The sequence below is a fragment of the Glycine soja genome, chromosome 4 (genome assembly GCF_004193775.1).
Source record: "Glycine soja cultivar W05 chromosome 4, ASM419377v2, whole genome shotgun sequence".
Taxonomy (NCBI): Eukaryota; Viridiplantae; Streptophyta; class Magnoliopsida; order Fabales; family Fabaceae; genus Glycine; species Glycine soja.
The window spans coordinates 3,874,610-3,894,294 of NC_041005.1; the positions used below are offsets into that span (position 1 = coordinate 3,874,610).

A 19,685-nucleotide genomic window follows, 5' to 3' on the forward strand; every position below is an offset into this window, starting at 1 on the left:
ATCTTTCAGGAAGATATAATTCTTTAAAAAAAATATTTTTACAGTGGTAGGTAAGGATTTAAAGTTACAGAGTATATCTCTATGTGCGTGATGAAATTGAAAGCTTCGATCTTTGGCTTTCTTTTTCATTTTTAGTGGGTTTCCTTCCTCGCGCGTGAGGATTTTCTGAAGCGGTGATTAATCAATTATTCTGTCTTTTAGTACTACGGTAAAAAATTTAAGGTGGGTTATTATTATTGAAACCGGGAAACAGAGGTGGAGAAAGGTTCAGCGAAGTGGGACGCTGAATTAACAAAAGCCAAGCGCAAACCAACGCGTCAAAAAGCCAAAAAGAGTATTTGGTTTTAATTTTTAAATTAATTTAGGTTGTTTAACTTTAATTTTAATGTTCGTTTTTCAAAGTTGAAACCATTTCTTTTTATTCCATGATGCTTTCAGGTTTCTAGAGGTTTTTTATTTTTCATTTTGGTTGGTGGTGGAGAATGTGAACGAGGTGCTAAGAAATCCGTAGCCGTCCCTATTCATTTGTGGAGCTGACCAGGTCCTTATTCCCCACCTTAACGCTAATTCCAAGCTTATTAGTTCGGGCAGTGTTGATGTACACGCTCTACGGAGGAGCGTGACGGACACACATCTCATTTGCTATTTTTGTTGTACTACTATAATTTTAAGGCTAAATCCACTGGAAAAAAGAAGTGATGCAATCCACTGCAAATTTAACCTGGCAAATTTTGATGAGATAAATTTTAACCAAGCAAATTTATACAAGTCGACCATGATTGGACTCAAAATTTGCAAAAATCTCATATTCCGTTTTTTTATCCTCGTCTTTATGAGTTTAGGTAAAAAAAATATATATGGTCAGGTTATCCGTTCTTGCTCCGTGTTCGTTTAGAGATTATATCATTTTTTTAAGGAAAAAAGTTATGTATTAATAATTTATTGAATCACAAATTAGTGAAATTAATTTGTATAGGAAACTTGTTGATTTTTATAAAAAGAAATACTCTTAAATATATAATAACAATGTTTTTTTTTACGGATGACGTAAAATTATTTTACATTATTATTAGTGCATCATTAATAAAATTATTCTTTTAAAAGAAAAAAATATTTGGATATAAATGTAAGGTTTCAATTAATAATTTAGTTAAAATGCATCAATATTATAAAATTATTTTTAAATTAATTTAAATATGTATCTTAACTATATTTAACGATTTAAACTTAATTTGGTGGAGTACATGTTAGGGACATAGATGACAAAAATATTTGTATACTTGAATATTCACCGATAAAATTGATTATAGTAGAAAAGAGATATCTAAATGGATATTCACAAATAATTTAAATGGTTTTTTCTCTCTATCCATTTGTAAATGGAGCAAGATGAATATCATACTTTATTTTTCGGTAACGTGGATAAATATCATACTACTTATACTGAAAGTATTTGCTACCATACATTTACTTAAGTTCTCTTTCAATAATATAGATGTGCTTATATGAAATTTATGTTTTTAAAGTGTAGTTTTATTTGAACTTATACTTTAGATACAGCAATTTTTAGATATGTAATTTTTTTTAAGAAAATGAAAAATCTTATACACTTATATTGTAGGAGAAAACGATGTAATTTTGGGGTATTTAAATTATTTTCTTAAAAAAACTATTGGAAGGGGAAATTTTAAAAATGGCTAAAGTGATTGTTTTCACAAAACTCTTTAATTTATAAATTCATAATTTTATTTACAACACCTACTTATCTAGAGTACATGGCAACTTTTATTGATTATTTTTTACCTGAGGTTTCTAAATGGATATCCAATCAAGTAACAAGGCTAGTTTCTATACGACGAGCCGTGTAATGGATGGCTACTCCCTACTAGTGCCCGCCCACCCCATGCCCCATGGTCAATAGCTAATTAGGGATAATATATTCTTATTATCTTTTATATATCTCATTTCTTTCCATGATATACTAAATAAATTTAGGGGAGATTTCAATATTATTCTTTTTAATTTTATTTTAATTTCTTTCAAATCAACTCATAAAACACATTCTATTTATCATTTATTTTTATCTAATTTTTTATTTCCTGTTTTATTCACTCTACATTTCTTTATATAAAAAAAAAAAATTGGCGCGTCACTTCGTGAAAGGAAAATTCAAAGGGTAAATGGAGAAGGAGTTTTCTTGGAGGAAGATGAACAAGTATTGTCATTTATGGCTTGTGGGAGATTATATTGGGGTGAAGGTAACAAGAATGTTTGATTTTTGCTGATTCGACGATAATAGAAAACACGGAAATCCAAGCGGAGCACATGTATCTTAACCATTCACCGGTTGCACGGGATTAGGAACCACGATGGCTTGTTGTATTCATTCATGCATGGTTTCGGAACACATTCAGTTCCATGTTTTTTCGCACACAAAAATACAGATTCAACTTTTGTTCACTTGTTTTAATTTTGCTGTCAAATATGATTGACTCCATCTTTTAGACATTGTCAGAAGTCAATATATTACTCAATTACAAGCATCCATTAACCATTTGTTTTTGGCAAATTATACTTGATAGGATAGGATGAATGACATGAAGGTATAATAATGTAGTATTTGTGAAGAAGTTCAATAATTAACGTAATCTTTATTAATGTAGTATTTGTCTAATTGAAATATATATTTATATAACTATATTAATATTGCAATATAATATGTACTATAATGTATGAATATCTTATAATAACAATAGCATGCACTGATACTAACAGCGGACAGTACTTAACATGGAGATACTTGGCTCCTCTTTCTCAAAATATAATATATACACTACTATCCCTTCTTTTTCAAAATATAATATATATTTTTATCTATTAAAATATTGTATAATGCAAGGGAAACAAATACATAACCTGCTACTTTTAGTTTGCTCTTTGTCGTGGTGGTGTTGTTTATTCATGGTAACGTTTCAAAGCTTGGGATTTTATTTTTCATTTTCAGATTTCACATCACACTTATCAATTTTTTTTTATTTCATTCTTAGATATATTTTGGCTGAATCTGTCCAAGCTTAGTAGTTAGTAGTGTTCGATATGACCATTTATACTTTTCGGTATCCACCATTGTTTTTGGGGAAAATGTAAATTATATTAAACCCAAAATGATATAACAATAAACGGGACATACCCCGCAGCTAGATAAAATCAAAAGCCTTCATAATATAAGAAGGCCTATATCAAAATGCTAAAACAAATGCAACAGGTGCGCTTGTCTATACATAAGAAACTTAATCTTGCTAATAATCTCTATTACAGAAAATTGATAATCTTCAAAAATCAGCTTGTTCCTAAACAGTCAGATGCAGTAGACTGTAATTGCTATAGCCAGACAACGTAATTTTCTTTGAACACCTGATGTGGATCTGCCCCTAATTAAAGAGTTAGTAATGCGCTGTAAAGAAGTGAAACGCCTGCGGAAATGAGCCAAATGACGAATGTGAGCCCAAACTTGGAGAGATTTCCTGCAAGCAAAGAATAAATGAGCATTTGACTCAGCCTCATTTGAACATAAAGGGTAGAGGGAATCCTTGTTCAAAAAAGCAACTTTGTCAAGAGTAAGCAACCGGTTCCTTTTAGCAAGCCACAGAATGAAAGACATCTTAGGGGGGATTGTTGGATTCCATATAACAGAACACCAACTAACAGTAGGCTTCTTGACACCTCTAATGTATTCATAGACTTTGCCAACAAGCAATTGTTCATTGGTGCTCCAAGATTGAATCCTCTTTTTGGCCTCTTCCGTACTTAGCTCTTTTGAGATAATAAAATCCCTTATTTGAATGATTTTCTTTATCAAAACTGAATCTGATGAAGAAGTATTGTAATTCCACACATCGCTCCCATATTCAGCCTCAGCTAGCTCCACTCGGTTGGAGATGTTGCTGAACTCCTGCTTAAAAAGATTTTTCAATGGAGCTTTAAGAGCTTTCAATTTCTTACAGACCTTGAACATGCTACAGCCATGAATATTTTGCTTTCAGTCATCTGCAACAATTCTTAAGAAATTTGGATGATCCACAATAGCATTGTTGAATTTAAATGGAGAATTACCTCTAGGCACTATCAACTCAGTGGTGACAACTAGAGGAGTATGGTTTGAAATAGAAATAAACTCCATAACTTCACAAGTCGGTATCCACCATTGTTTATCGCTATTTGATGTAACTTATGTATGCTTATCTTTATCTGAAGAAGAACAAGATAAATGTAACTTTATTTATCTGTCCACTATTTTTTTACAGACTAGTTACATTTATTAAGATTATATTAGTTTATAAATTGTTTTACATTTGTTTTATATTAAGAACAACATATTGATGATTTGTTGTTGTTGTATGGTCTTTTACTCTTGTAGATGAATTTTTTTAGTGTTTAAACTTGCTACCTTAAGTCTAAGAATTGGTTAGTGCTTGTTTATAGGGTGTTTAATTAGTTTAGACTTGTTTTAAGTATTTTTGAAATTTAATTAGTATTTATTTTAAAAAAATTTCAACCCTTCTCATGATTAACTTTTGGATCTATGCCTGATATAAGACCTAAATTGTGGGGGACAACTTACAAAAGGATTATAAAAAAGATGATCTTTGTTTATCTAACTAGTAACTAGTTTGCACATTAGTTTCCTTTTCTTGTGTTCGAAAGAGAGATACCATGATTTCTCAACAAAGTTGATGATTGAAGTATGAAGGTGTCATGTAGAATAGTGATGGGTTGTCCCATGGCAATACCGATGGGGGGTGCTAACTAGCGTGAAAAGGCTTTGTCGAATTTTCCTTTTTAGCTACAGCTAAACGAGCCATGCCATGGCCAACACCCCCTGTCTACGTATAAAAGGCATTTCCCTTCCTGAAACTTCTCCCTTCTCTTGAGCCACGCACGCAAACACAACTCTTCTCTAGATCCATATCCTCGTTGCGGCCAGCGAAGCAAAGAGAGAAACTGGAGCGAGAAAGAGAAACAAAGAGAGAGAGAGCATCGCACCGTTGTCGTCGTGGCCGAGAGGTTCGTCGCAATGGTGGACCTGTACGTGCTCGGATGGATCATATGCGCCGTGCTCAGCCTCGCTGCGCTTCGTAATTTCGCTTTCACGCGGAAGAATTGTTGCGCTTCGTCGGAGACCGGTGCCACTCGCCGCGCGGTAAATGTTACCACCGCTGCCGGAGAATGCAGATCCTCAAGTCGCGATGGCGCCGTTGACATCATCATTGTCGGAGCCGGTGTTGCCGGCTCTGTTCTCGCTCACACTCTCGGCAAGGTAATTTAAATTGATCTCTCCTTTTAAGCTGTTTCGATTTCGATGCCTGCTTTCTTCTTCATTTACGCCTTCCTCTTGCGTTTTATCCGAAACCTGACAAAAAACGCGTTGTCGTTTCTTCGATGACCGAATTCGATTGGTTGATAATAGTAACAGATGTGAATTTTGATTACGGCTTTATTTTGCGAGTAGGATCAATTAAGTTTAGGTTGCATGTAGTTGTATCGTTATAGAAACAGAGATTATTAGAGAAAGGCACAATGCTAGTGTTTAAAGAGAGTTGCTCTCGTAGTGCTTATTGATTTTGATCTTTTGTTGAGATTTGAGAGAAAAATGTTAGGAATATTGCTTTTCTTCGTAGCTTCGGCGATTTGAAATTAATGTTACGTTTGTCTCTGATTTTATTGTTAAAACACGTGATTTGAAGAAAAATTACAATACTTAGTTGGCAGGTGATGGATCCTGCACCTGAAGCCTTTGAAAGTCGAAAACTCTGGAGTTTGAATATTTTTGTCGGCTAAAGATATAATTTGTGTGATTTAGGATGAACAAGACGTTAGGTGTATACATGTTTCTGAAAATTGTATTGTTTTCAATTTTAAGATGGTGGTGCTGCATTTGCATAGCATCTTTGCTTCTAATCTAAAGCTGCTGGTTGTTTCCATGAATAAACAGTTTGATTTAGATTTAGAGGTATTTACCTAGAGACAGAAATAAACTGTTTGATTTTTACTATTACTTTATCATGCGTCCAATTTAAACGTGAGGCCAGAAATTTAACTTTTACTGATGGAGATTCTTTATTTATGTTTGACGGTGCTGTTTATATGGCTTGATTGTAGTTGTTAGTTGTTACATAATTTATTAATTAATACTAATATTAATTTTGAAAGATGACCACTAACTTTTCTGGTTGTGCATGGGAAAGGGGATCTGTGATCTTGAACTTTACTTTAGGACTTTAGGTTATGCGGTCCAGTTGGTTCTCTCCTCACCTTTCTCACGTCCTTTTTTGTGGAAAAAAGTTTTGGGGTGTACAGAAGGAAGAAAGAGAAAGGTAGAAAGAAAAAATGAAGAAAAAGAGAGAAACTAATAGATACATAAATGATGTGATATAAAATGGATATGAGATTGAAAAGAAACTGAATGTAGGAATATAGTAACTTTTTTTTCTAGTAATTTTTGTGTTGCGGACTTGTGGCGATGATCAATTAGAGCCGAGGCATTTTTTTGGGATTTTTTAAGTACTGTTTTCTAAAACAGATTCATTATTAAGTTTTGACAGCATAATTATTATCTAATGTAGGATGGGCGTCGGGTACTTGTCATTGAAAGAGATTTGAGTGAACAAGACCGAATTGTTGGAGAGTTGCTACAACCTGAAGGCTATCTCAAATTAATTGAGCTAGGACTTGAAGGTAGTGCAAACTTAACTATGTGCATTTGGCATATGATATTTTTTTCTAGATTGTGGCTGATCATGGGTGCTGGAAATACTCATAAATTTGTTGGTGCAGATTGTGTGGAGAAAATTGATGCTCAGCAAGTGTTTGGTTATGCTCTTTTCAAGGATGGGAAGCACACACGACTCTCTTATCCGTTGGAAAAGTTTCACTCAGATGTTGCTGGCAGAAGCTTTCACAATGGGCGTTTTATTCAGAGGATGAGAGAGAAGGCTGCCTCCCTTCCCAAGTATTGGTTTCTTCCTTCATTTAGTATTGGTTGCATCTGCCTACTATACTACACAGGATTTAGTTTTTGAAAAGCACATCATTTTACCTCATTTCAATATTTTCTCGTGGATGCCATTTGAACTGACTTGGCTAGATATTTTAATCATGTTACTTTGATTTGAAGTTATTCATGCAATCAGGTCGTATCCCTATATTTGATCATACAGGCAACCATATGCTATAAGTGCTCATTATTGTTAGGCAATATAAATTCAGAAAAATATTTAATAATTGAAAAATAGACCTACCATTCTAAACTTGAACTAAAGGTACTTTCTTGTTCACATAAAGTATGTATTTATTTTCTTAATTATTTTTTATTTCACAATATATGACTGGAGCAAGGAACAGTTACTTCCCTACTTGAAGAGAAGGGTGTTATTAAAGGTGTGCACTACAAAACGAAGGATAGTCAAGAATTATCAGCTTGTGCACCCCTTACCATTGTTTGTGATGGCTGTTTCTCAAACTTGCGCCGTTCTCTTTGTAATCCTAAGGTGATTAACTTTTCAGCTCATTAAGCTTAAATACATGATTCTGTTTCCAGAGTCAAATAAAATTTGGTTTCTCTCTATGAAGTAACAGACTCCTATACAGTGAATCAACATTTTGCTATTATTCTTGGAGAGTTTCCCCCCTTATCCTGGTTATGTTCTTGTTAGTCATGTTTGAACAGATGAGTAGTCTAGAATTCCTCATTACTGGTATTTTATAATACTTTGTTCACAGGTAGATGTTCCCTATCATTTCGTTGGCTTAATATTGGAGAATTGTGAACTTCCTTGTGCAAATCATGGCCATGTCATATTGGGAGATCCTTCGCCAGTTCTGTTCTATCGGATAAGTAGTTCAGAAATCCGTTGTCTGGTTGATGTCCCTGGTCAGAAGGTCCCATCTATTTCCAATGGTGAAATGACAAATTATTTGAAGACAGTGGTAGCTCCATAGGTATCCCATTTATGCCAAAGGTTCTACAAATTGTTTACTTTTTTTTAAACCTTGGCACGTAATGTATTTCAATTTAAAAAATGGCAGTACTTTTGTTTCACATTCTCAATTAATAGTCTCAGATAATGATAAGGGGGAAATTCATGCAGATTCCTCCCGAGCTTCATGACGCATTCATAGCCGCAGTGGACAAAGGCAACATCAGGACAATGCCAAACAGAAGCATGCCAGCAGCTCCTTATCCTACTCCTGGAGCCCTGTTGATGGGAGATGCATTCAACATGCGCCATCCTCTAACAGGGGTGGAATGACTGTAGCATTATCCGATATAGTAGTGTTGCGAAATCTTCTCAGACCTTTGCGTGACCTGAACGATGCACCCAGCCTTTGCAAATACCTAGAATCCTTTTATACCTTGTGCAAGGTAATGTGCTCTCAAGCAACCAGTTCTTTGTGCTATTTGTTTTTTCCTTTGTGAACTATAAAAATGAATAAAACAATCATTAAGCCACGTCGTTCTGCTTGTTACCTAAACTATCTTAATCTTTCAATTTGTAGCCTGTGGCATCCACAATAAATACGTTGGCAAGAGCCCTTTACAAGGTTTTTTGCGCATCACTTGACCCAGCAAGGAAGGAAATGCGCCAAGCTTGCTTCGATTATCTTAGTCTTGGAGGTCTATTCTCCGAAGGGCAAGTCTCTTTGCTTTCAGGATTAAACCCTCGGCCCTTGAGCCTGGTTCTCCATTTCTTTGCTGTTGCAATATACAGTGTTGGCCGTTTACTGCTCCCATTTCCTTCACCTAAACGGATGTGGATTGGAGTTCGATTAATTTCTGTAAGTAGCAACAATTTTGTACTTCGTTCTCTAATCTAGATAATTAGTCGTAAAACCCTCTTTCATTCTAAATGCAAAAACCAATTTTATCTTTTGTCAGAGTGCATCTGGAATCATCTTGCCAATAATTAAGGCAGAAGGAGTCCGTCAGATGTTCTTCACTGCAACTGTACCAACTTACTACAGAATCCCCCCGGCGGATGCATAAATGTGAATTTCATTCTTTGCAAATTTAACGGGTTCAATTGAGACGTTTGTAAACATCCTGGCTTTAGTGTCATGTAAAGTCAATTTTAGATTAAAAGTTTTATTTTTTAATCTTTTTTAACGAGGTGTAGTTCACGGCGTAGTTCAAAGTGAGAATCATAAAATGCTATACAGGTCCTGAGGAATTTAATTGAAAACTTGATAAAAATAATTTCATGCAAGTTGCAAAAGTCGAAATCTTGAGCATCGTTTATCATACGGTAACACCTCTCTTTGCAATACTTAAAGTTCAAGAATCATGCCATAACTTGTATAAAAAATGTAAGCTGAAGAAAAGCTAGTATTAAATGCAAAACTCTTATATTGTTCATTTACTATACTTTTTTTTCAATTTAGTTCTGGGAATTTTACAAGCTAATCTCACTTAAGTTTGTTGGCAAAGTCTATGAATACATTAGAAGAAATCTCTTCAAGTTTGGGCTTACGCTCATTTCTGCAAGTGTTTCACTTCTTTGTAGCGCATTACTAACTCTTTAATTAAGGACAGATCCACATCAGGTGTTCAAGGAAAATTTCATTGTCTGGCTATAACAATTATAGTCTACTGCATCTGGCTGTCTAGGAACAAACTGATTTTTGAAGATTATCAATTTTCTGTAATAGAGGTTATTAGCAAGATTAAATTTTTTATGTATAGACAAGTGCACCTGTTGCATTTGTTTTAACATCTTGATATAGATCTTCTTATATTAGGGAGATTTTTGATTTTCTCTAGTTGCGGAGTATGTCCCGTTTACTGTTGTATTATTTTAAATTTAATATAATTTACATTTTTTTTTCCAAAGAATCACCTCAAATTCAGCTCATCTGGTTCCAAAATTGATGCAAATTTTGACTGTTAAGAGAATAACTTGAAAACATACTAGGGATTTTGGGGCTTAGGCCTTCCCCAGAATTAAAAATAATAGTGAAAGACCAAAACAAGATTTCAAATGAAGTACTAAAAAAACTAAATAAGAAATATAAAAGAGACACCAATAAACATCTTAAAATGGAAAGAACAATTATGCCAATTTCTGTTTGGGATAATATTTCAACCTTCGGAAAGCATTTGGGTCTAGGGCTCTGCCTCTTTCTAAGGCTTCCGTATACATCCTTCTTATGTTTACTCGGCATTCGACGCTTGGCAATGACATAGCCACTCAATCAAGTCATGTTGCCAAAAATTGAATACTTGATTACCAGACTTCGTACAAGCCAAACGAGTTATGCAAATCTGTTAGTTAAACAAGCGTTACATTCTTCTATCTATTGAAGGGTTAAAAACAGAATCGAACTGCTATCATCAGTATAATCTTCTACATAAAGCTAAGATTCCAAGTTTTGGAAGCCACCTTACACATACAATCCAGCTTCCTTACCAAAAAGGACACGAAAAGAAAAAAATTAACCAAAAGAATCTTCATCATTTTTCCTTTATTACCATCAATTATGTTTTTTGCACTTACCAAATCTAATCTCTATTCAGGAATCTAGTTGCATTAGTTTGTTTAAATAGGTAAACAAAGTTGCTACGAGATAGTTTCTGACAAATTGATAATTGGTTGACAAAAAACGATAGATAAATAAAGTTGGCAGTTAAAATCCAAACACCAAAGTGAAAATGCCTAAGAATGAACGTTCCGTTCTTGGTAAAACCTAATCTTGTAAAAATAGGATAATGAATGGGTCGTCAAACCAAGAGTTAGTGATGTGACTAACATTATATGTAATAACAGTGTTTGACAAGGATACTGCAAGCAATGTGTGTATGACATAATATGTATATTGTATGAGAAAATAGTTTGGCTACTTTGAAGGGCTCCAACTGTGTAACAAAAAGTGAATGTGTAATATTTCATTTATTCGTAAATAAATTAAAAATGTTTTTTTTGTTAAAAAAATAATTTTAGAAAATGATAAGATTTTTATAATTAAATAAATAAGAAAAAATAAATGTATCAAAATAATGATTTGAAGAAAAATAAAAAAGATATTTGATTTCTTCATTTGATAGAAAATAAAATAGAATTTTTTTTATAAAATAATAAAAATAAATAAATAGAGTAAATAATAGGTTGTGACTATCCTATTTATAAATAGAGACATGTTAAGTTAATTTTGAGATTGACGATACATTTCTACGCTTTCTCTACCTCTCAAATTCGTTTTTCTTTCTTTCCTTTCAAAACTCTTTTTCTCGCATACACTCAAACTTGTCTTAGTAAAGCGACGATCTTGAACTCGTTAACCGTTGGATCGTCGTGATATTTTAACATCAGGTTCGCAACTCATTTCCGAACATTCTCACCGTTGGAAATTATGAAAAAATGTTGAAGCTAAGAGAAGTGTCTTTCAAATCGTGGCGTTCTCTTCTCTCGCAAAGACTCCAAACATGTCCAGTAAAACTACGATCCCGGACTCGTTAACCATATCATCGTGAAATTTAGACATATGGTTCAAAATTCAATTTCACACACCTTCACGGTTGGAATTTGCAAAATAATATTCATGGAGAGAGAAAAGTGAATCGCATGAAGACGGTATAAAATGAAGGCTTTAATCTCTTCTCCTTCTCTCTCTATCAGAAGAAAAACTTAAGGAATCTCAAGAAATTGCCAGAGATGCCATTATCGTTGTCAGAATACACACGTGAGCCCGCTTAGAGGTAATGGATGAGTTTATCATAATTGAGGTTACAATGAACATGTGTAAGGATCCTTAGAGGATTAAATTGAGATTTATTTTAGGATGTTTATTGAATTATAATTTTATTTTATGATTATAAATACAATATTGTTATGTTTGACAGACCAATTGATGTTCTGATACGAATTGGTTGATAAGCTTGAGTGCTCTTGGTGTTTTCGTATTTTTGACCTATGATTTTGATTTATTGATTTTAATATGATTGTGTGAAATTATTTGATGGGTTTTACTCTCATGTTGTTACAAATATTTTGTATAAATTGTTATATTGAGATTATGAAATGGTGATTCAAATTGTGAGTAGGTAACAAATTGAACCTGTGATGAATGGTGAGATACATGTGTACTGAGATGTTGTATGTATTGAGTTGTGAGCTATGAACTGTGCAATCACACAATTATAAGACCCTTTAAGGGCGACGAGTTTTTGCGCAATGAGTATTGCGATGGGATCCACTGTGGAAATCCGACGAGTTGAATCACTTTGAGACGCGACAAGTTAAAATGATTTTGAAAACAATTGAGTAGTTGTATGTATTACATAGTTCATAGGTAAAATATATATGATTCATGAGGTGTGATAACATGTTACTTTGGGATTATACCATTGTAATTGAGATTGAATGTATGATAAATTAAGTATGTATTGACTTGTAATATGTATGTGCATTGAGATGTTGTATGCATTGAGTTGTGAGTTATGAATTGTACAATCACACGACTATAAGACCCTTTAAGGGCGATAATTAATGCACGGCGAGTATTGTGATGGGAACCACTATGGGACTTGACGAGTTTAATCACAAACACGACGAGATAAAATTATTTTGAGAACAATTGAGGAGTCGTGTGTTTTGTATAATTCATAGATAGAGTCTATGTGCTAAAATGTTTTTGGGATTGGACTTGAATCAGGAGGGAGAAGCCCTGACGGACTCTTCGGAGTCTAGACCTTGGGGATAAATACACCTGATTTGAGTGCTCCTTTAAGCATGTGCTAATCCCACATGGTTGAAGCATTCTTGCAAAACAGCGTGACCCTGACTGATCTCCCTATGATTTTACCTAGTGAGAGTGACCTGACTTACTAGTGTGTGGTTTATCTTGTTATGTACTTCTAAGCGCCCAACGAAATTTTTCACTGACATGGTACCACATTGCATATAGGATTAAGTCTTAGTGTAATTGTTGCATAACGCTTGTTTATTAATCGATATTGATTGATTTAGTAATATTGTGTTTTAATCCTTGAGTACGTGAATGTTGCAAAAATGAATGAGACATGCTGTATTGTGATGTGATCTTACGCGACAAAGTTGTGAAATTACGTGAGCTATGTTTAAGTAAGTTGTATCTCATTTACATGATATGTATATCTAGTTGTCTCATTTCTCTCTCTTAATTAGGAATGTGATAACTCACTCTCCGTGTGCTATTTGTGTTTGGATCCTGTGATGATCTCAAACTTTGTGTTCATGGGAGCAGATTAAAAACCTCATGGTAGAAGACGCGGGAACACAATGCTCTGATAGGATGTGACATTGGAGTATAGGTTTCTGTATTAATTGCATGAAATCTTGGACGACCTTGTTTTGAGCCGAAATGATTTATTATTTATTTGAATAAGTTTTATTATAATGTTAGAAAAGTGAATGTGAGTCTTTTACTCTTTTTAAAGGCTTTTATTTAAATGTGTTTTAAAAACTTTTAATTAATTCTGATTTCTTATTCTTTTATTATTAGTACATATATGTGAGCGATAGAGGACATGACCCAACACAACCCCCTGGAATCTACTGAGACCACATTACATTTACAGGGACATTAAATATCTGGTTGGAATGCTAAATAATTAATACATACTCTTGTTTTTTATGAATTTCATTTTTTTAAAATAATGTAATTCTCTAATCATTGCAGAAAATTTACTCACAGCACCACTATATTTTAGCTGGATGATAATTCAATGAAGTAATGAGGAACTTTATTAATTAGTTGGAATACCTAGCATCCTTTCCGGTCCCAGGATAGTTGGGCAGATTTAGGCAACTACGTATGATGGTTCCTTCTTTCCTGTTTTATGGCCTCGTATGAAGTCAACACTTCCTTGAACTTTGCCTCAGCAGCCACTGTAACAATTTCACATACATGGATCTGTGATTGATAACATCATGGCTTGAGGCTGTATGAACTGATTATAAGTCTATACCTACCTATATTATCCTGGTTCTGATCAGGATGATACTCCTTGGCCTTGGTCCTAAATGCTGTCTGCAAAGATGAGGGGATAATTTGTTTATAAATGAATGAAGACAGAATAACAAGGTGATGTAGATAACAGAGGGCAATTAGTAATTATCAATACCAACATATTTACAAAAATATGAAGAAAGAACACACTAAAGGAAATCAAATCAGGACTAAATCATGACAATTATATGACTAAAGATAGAACACAAGTTTTCAAGAATTATGGCAGGCTTATAATTTGTCTGGACTCTGGAGCAATAAGCACAAACCATACATGACACCATGACATCATTTTATATGGTTTCAATAATTTCAAACAGAAAAGTTATGAAACTAGTGTTCAAGAATGATGCTCAAACCCACCATTTATCTTGTACCATCAACGAAGTTTCAATTACAGTAACATGTTACGTATCATAGAAACTGAAGCTGAAGCTGAAACATATTTTTTTATCAAGACAAGTATGATGCATACAGTAACTGGTGGATAAAATCTTAGCATCTGATTATGCAAGGCATTGTAACAAGAAGATAAGTTACCTTAATCTCAGCTTCTGAATATGGAGTTTTTCTAAACCTGAGGTCCATCAAAAGAAAGTTAAACTCAATGTCTAATCATGAATGTAAAACAAGCATGCTAACTTATCATGCAAATAGTAACACACTCATGTATGGGTCTTTAAGTATTTATGAAGTTACATTCAAGCAAAAGTATGGATGCACCATTGTAAGTTGTTAGGGGATTAGAAATTAATAACAGAGGATGGCTTTGTTGAATTAGAAAAAGAACACGCAAAGTTACAGTACAAAAATATCATTCCCTCTCCCAGAACGTGGTACTCCTCCAAAGATTCACAATCACAGAATGATCCCCACGCCCCTTCATACTACTACTCTAGAATACCTGACCCCTCACCCCAAAAGCAGCTAGTCACACAAAACTAACTCCTAACAACTGCCTCTCCTTCACATGGAATACCCTCTTCGTCCTCGAGTAAACTCTCCATTCTGTGGGTTTCATTTGAGTCAAGTCCAAAACATGATCAACTTGGGTCTGCTCCTCCTTCTCTATTCTATGCTCAGTTCTATCACAAGTTGGATGTTGCATGTTGCATTTATTAGTAGATATTAGATATCAAACTCACATACTTGATACTTGTTTTAGTTTTTAATTACATACTGCTTAACAATGTTGTCAAAATCAATATCTTAGGATTGGGAGGGGTTGAAAGATTGTAATCAGAGGATCATAAGTTCATAACTAGATTTTAAGATCCTAACAACAATGCAAAATTATACTTAAACATATACATATGCATATATCATAGCATAACTAAGAAAAATAACCCCCATTCAAACCACACCATAGAATTTGAACTAAAGTTAAAACTAAAAATTCATAACCATAAGAATCAATGCAATTCGCAATTAGTCACACAAGCGATAACGTAAGTTTTTCATAAGAGAGATATATTTGAAACCATGCTTTCTTGAAAGAGAACAGAACAAAGAGCAAATAGACAAAAGACAAATCACAGAACAGAGGCACACACAAATTGCTGAGAAGAGCAATCCCAACATCAGAGAGCACAACAAAGAGAAACTGAAGCCAAAGGCAGAGCTGTGACCCAGAACAAAAGCCAAAGGATTTGAACAACGATAAATGTCTGAGCAATTACGGTTGAGTCAAAGAAGGGCACAGGGGAACTAGGGCACTCGTCATGTGACTAGAAGGAGCTTTGAAATGTACGAAATGGAGTGAAAATTGGATGAAAAGCTGGGTTTTTCGTATCAGGTAACAAAATCTGACCCGGAAAATCCACCTGAAATAGGATTAGCTATTGCAGTTCTACAGACAAGATCATCATCCTCACTGTGATCTCACAGAGTCGCAATTCAGCAACCAATCCAGCTCACATCTGCCCCCAAATATCACAGAATTGTGCAATCTCACAATCTTAATTGTGATCTTAACAACAATGTTGCTTAAAATGAGATTGCTCATTAAATGGCTCTGGATGTATTATTAAGGGACCCATAATAATGTTCTCCTTATCAGACCATTTCTTCCTCTCTACACAAATCTCATTTTTTTTTTCTATAATATGAAGTACGAACAGCTATATTGTACTTCCTCAAGTAATGTAAGTAAAAATATGGTATTTCCTATGAAACCACATATTAGATGGACCATTATCCAAGATTTCTGTGAGTACCTGTCAAGACCCAAAACTGAGTAGTGATGTGATAATGCATAGTTTCCACTCTCTCTTGGAGTTTCTCGATAATTAGTCCTCTTGTCTCTAAAGGATGTATCAGCCTTCCAGTACCAATCTTCTCTTTGGGAATGCTGATGATATGCACCAGGACCACTTTCCCTCCAGCTCTCATAGCTTCTTTTGTACTTATTCCTTTCTCTGTTAAACACACTTTGCATGCGCCTTATTCGTTCCTGCAAAGAGTAAATGGAAAATCACTGAGTGGTGAGTGATGCAGAATGAAGAAGCATACTTAAGGATTATCATGATATTCACAGAACTTTTAGAATTTTCTATTATGGAAAAGATCTTTCATCAATTTTAGGGATTTGATCTTTAAAAAATTATATGTTTCTTAATCTTAGGAAGATACTATCATATTAAGATTTCCTATTAGATATGATTCAATTAAGTCTCATATTTTAGAAAATTCATATTTGATTCAGATTTTATATTTCATTTAGATTTATCTAGTAATGTTATCATCTTTGATTATAAACACATTTTAAGCGCCTTGTATTATTCAGACTTTTCTGCATAATTATAATATTGAGATTTACTTTTTCCTCAAAACCTCAGATTTACTTTGCCCAAGAGAAGTACTCTAGTCAGCCAAAGATGAGTCATATCAGCTTAGGTTTATTGTTCTACATCACCTTGGCTGCTAAGGTGCCTACAATAACCATCCAATCCAACATTCATGCAAGCTAAAATTTGCATTTCTTTCTGGTTCACTGCAAAGCATTAAAATTTGATTTCTTCCCAAAATATTCTGATTCAGCCTACCGAAAAAATATAGCATGGCACATCTTTCCGTCTCAAACTTGAAAAGTACAATGCAAACTTCATATAGATAGCAAGAGGAGTTGTTACAAAAAAAAAAAAAAGGATAACGAGAGAAGTGCTAGCAACATAATCCCCAAGTGTCTAACACACTCTTTTTATCACCCCCTCTACTATTGATTAAAATTTACTGAAAACTACAAAATTGAGGCTCCTTAGATAACGATAAAAAGTACACAAGTAGAGAGAATAAGAAAAGAAAAAAAACTCACCACTCTTTCGATCTCCTCCTCTAACTCCTCTTGCATGCGCTTATTGTGCCTCCTCCATGCCTCTTCCTGAAAAGCTGATCGGAAAGAACCACCACTCTCTCCTTTCCACGATGACTGTGTCCTCGATAACTACAACAACGATTAACGTGTTCAAAACCATACACACTCAGTTTCACCGTGAATTGAATCTCTGCTACTTTCAAGACGATCGAGAAGAGAAAAAACTATACTCTTCAGCTCTCACACGCAAGTCATGTTAATAACACACGACGAAACGCGTAGTTTCATTGAATAAAAAAAAAATACCGTGAATTACTAATCACTCTATTAGATTTAAAATTTTCAATGCCTTTAGTTCGTAACAAATTTGAATTCACTTTCCGTACCTGAGTATAGAACCATTCAGCACTCCTCCGCAGCTGACCGACCTACAAATTCGAAAGCAATTGTAATATTCTAAACGCTAAAGTAAAAAAAAAAAAAAATCCGTATCTGAAAACTAAGATCGATTGAGAAAAACAAATTAAAGAAAAAGCAATCACCGCAAAGGTAGTGACGGTGGCGCCAATGAAGCCGAAGAGAATAGCTCCCCAAATCTTATTGTTGTCATTGCCTTTATCTTTCTCTGCGTCCTCCTTCATTTCGTAAATGAAGATAGCATTCAACAACTTCGATCACCGACTCCACAATGCAAACAATGAAACAAGCACACACACATCCTTTGCCGCACTTTTCCTATCTTCGCTTTATTCGCAACTCGCCATTCGAAGTCGCGATTTACAGACTCTTCCGCACTCATGAAACTTTTTATTTTGTTAATCGTAATAAATACGCGGTTAGTTTAGTTATTATTGACAAGCCAAACGTAACTAACAAAATTCTCATATTGGGCCGAAGAGATTAAAGAAAGTGGGCCCGTTGGAAGCTCATTATGAACCCATACCGTGGATATTTTGATTCGAACCGACCTCACTTGCTAAAACATAGCCACTGGAACATTAACATATGTGAACGGCTTAGAGACATAAGATTCATACAATAATGTAAGGTCTCACTCTATTAACATGTGAAGAGACGATTTATTTAACGGAAAAATATGTATTTGATTCTTTTGTATGTAAAATTTTCTTAAACTAAGGACAATCACAAATTACAAGCGGGGCTAATATCTGACATAGTGGGTTTGAGACATTTATATTTTTTGACCCATGACAAATCCAACATTAGTTGTAAAGCTGCTAAAATCGGTCAGTCGTATGGCTCGTGAAGTCAAGCCAAAGTGGACCATAAAAAGATTGGTCTAAAAATAGTTGGGCCAATTTGGCCTTACCAAACAGATCCGATTAGGTTTGTAAATTCTTAGCCTAAATGTTATCATGCCTATTTGGCCTAACATTATTTTTTATTTTAAAAATAATATAAATTTAAGAAGAAAAGAAAATAAACAATTTGACCACGCCAAACCAAGAACTAAGAAAAACATGGCCTGTAAAAATTGAGATCAATCATTTTCATCATTTAACCTGTTAAGTCAAGTCAAACCAACACAACTCAATCGATTCAATAGGTTTGGGATCTCACTAGACTTTTCACTTGGATAAATAAAAATACATAGTTATGGGACCCAAACGAATATGTGGGTCTCAGAATCCCTTTGTATTTTTTCTCTCCAACCGGAAAGGTCCAATTAACCAAGAAGAGTTTTTTTCCCAATATGACAACTCTAATTAGTTGGATTCCCATGAACTCAATCTCTATTTTTCTGTCCTTTATTTTTTCTGTCCATGCGCGTTTCATAATGCACAAAGTTCGATTTAGTCTCTTGTATCAATTACAATGTCATTTTGGTTTTTTCCTTAAAAAAATCATCTCAAATATTTGTCATTTTCGTTATTATCCTATATTTAAATTGTTATTTTTAATGAATAGACTTAGGTGGTTGGAGTAGCGCCTATTGTAGAGAAGATGGTGGAAAATAGATTTAGGTGGTTTGGGCATGTAGAGAGAAGACCGGTAGACTCTGTAGTGAGGAGAGTAGACCAGATGGAGAGAAGACAAACAATTCGAGGCAGAGGAAGACCTAAAAAGACTATAAGAGAGGTTATAAAAAAGGATCTCAAAATTAATGGTTTGGATAAAAGTATGGTACTTGATAGAACATTATGGCGGAAGTTGATCCATGTAGCCGACCCCACCTAGTGGGATAAGGCGTTGTTGTTGTTGTTGTAATGAATATTATTGTGTATTGTTGTAACTTAGACCTAAGTATTATAATTTTTTTATGTATACTCCGAGTGTTAAAGACCTATAAAAATGTGTTATTTTAAACTTT

At 34.2% G+C, this 19,685-nt stretch overlaps 1 protein-coding gene and 1 pseudogene across 2 annotated transcripts; one reads left to right on the plus strand and one right to left on the minus strand.

Annotated features, from left to right (window-relative positions):
- The first annotated feature begins 4,648 nt into the window (after nucleotides 1–4,648).
- On the plus strand, nucleotides 4,649–9,279 carry LOC114408796 (annotated as a pseudogene).
- Nucleotides 9,280–9,953: 674 nt separating this feature from the next.
- On the minus strand, nucleotides 9,954–18,173 carry LOC114408795. Of its 2 annotated transcripts, XM_028371964.1 has the most exons (8): nucleotides 17,896–18,173; nucleotides 17,740–17,781; nucleotides 17,354–17,482; nucleotides 16,257–16,492; nucleotides 14,581–14,617; nucleotides 14,004–14,061; nucleotides 13,795–13,919; nucleotides 9,954–10,318 (listed from the first exon to the last, which is right to left on the minus strand). In XM_028371964.1, exons 1-7 carry the CDS (start codon nucleotides 17,992–17,994, stop codon nucleotides 13,840–13,842), a joined length of 681 nt encoding a protein of 226 aa, XP_028227765.1. In that variant the 5' UTR covers nucleotides 17,995–18,173; the 3' UTR covers nucleotides 9,954–10,318; nucleotides 13,795–13,839. The 2 variants fall into 2 exon arrangements, with proteins under 2 accessions (XP_028227765.1, XP_028227764.1); XM_028371963.1 differs by lacking the exon at nucleotides 9,954–10,318 and having other exon boundaries at nucleotides 13,560–13,919; nucleotides 17,896–18,172.
- Nucleotides 18,174–19,685: the final 1,512 nt, after the last annotated feature.

Bases quoted from the DNA above. Each gene is read 5' to 3' on its own strand.
- LOC114408795 (XM_028371964.1), bottom strand. From the start codon at position 17,994: ATGAAGGAGGACGCAGAGAAAGATAAAGGCAATGACAACAATAAGATT. The intron at 14,062-14,580 runs GTAACTTATCTT...TCATCTTTGCAG, and splicing joins ATTCAGAAGCTGAGATTAAG to ACAGCATTTAGGACCAAGGC. The intron at 13,920-14,003 runs GTAGGTATAGAC...AAATTGTTACAG, and splicing joins TCAGAACCAGGATAATATAG to TGGCTGCTGAGGCAAAGTTC.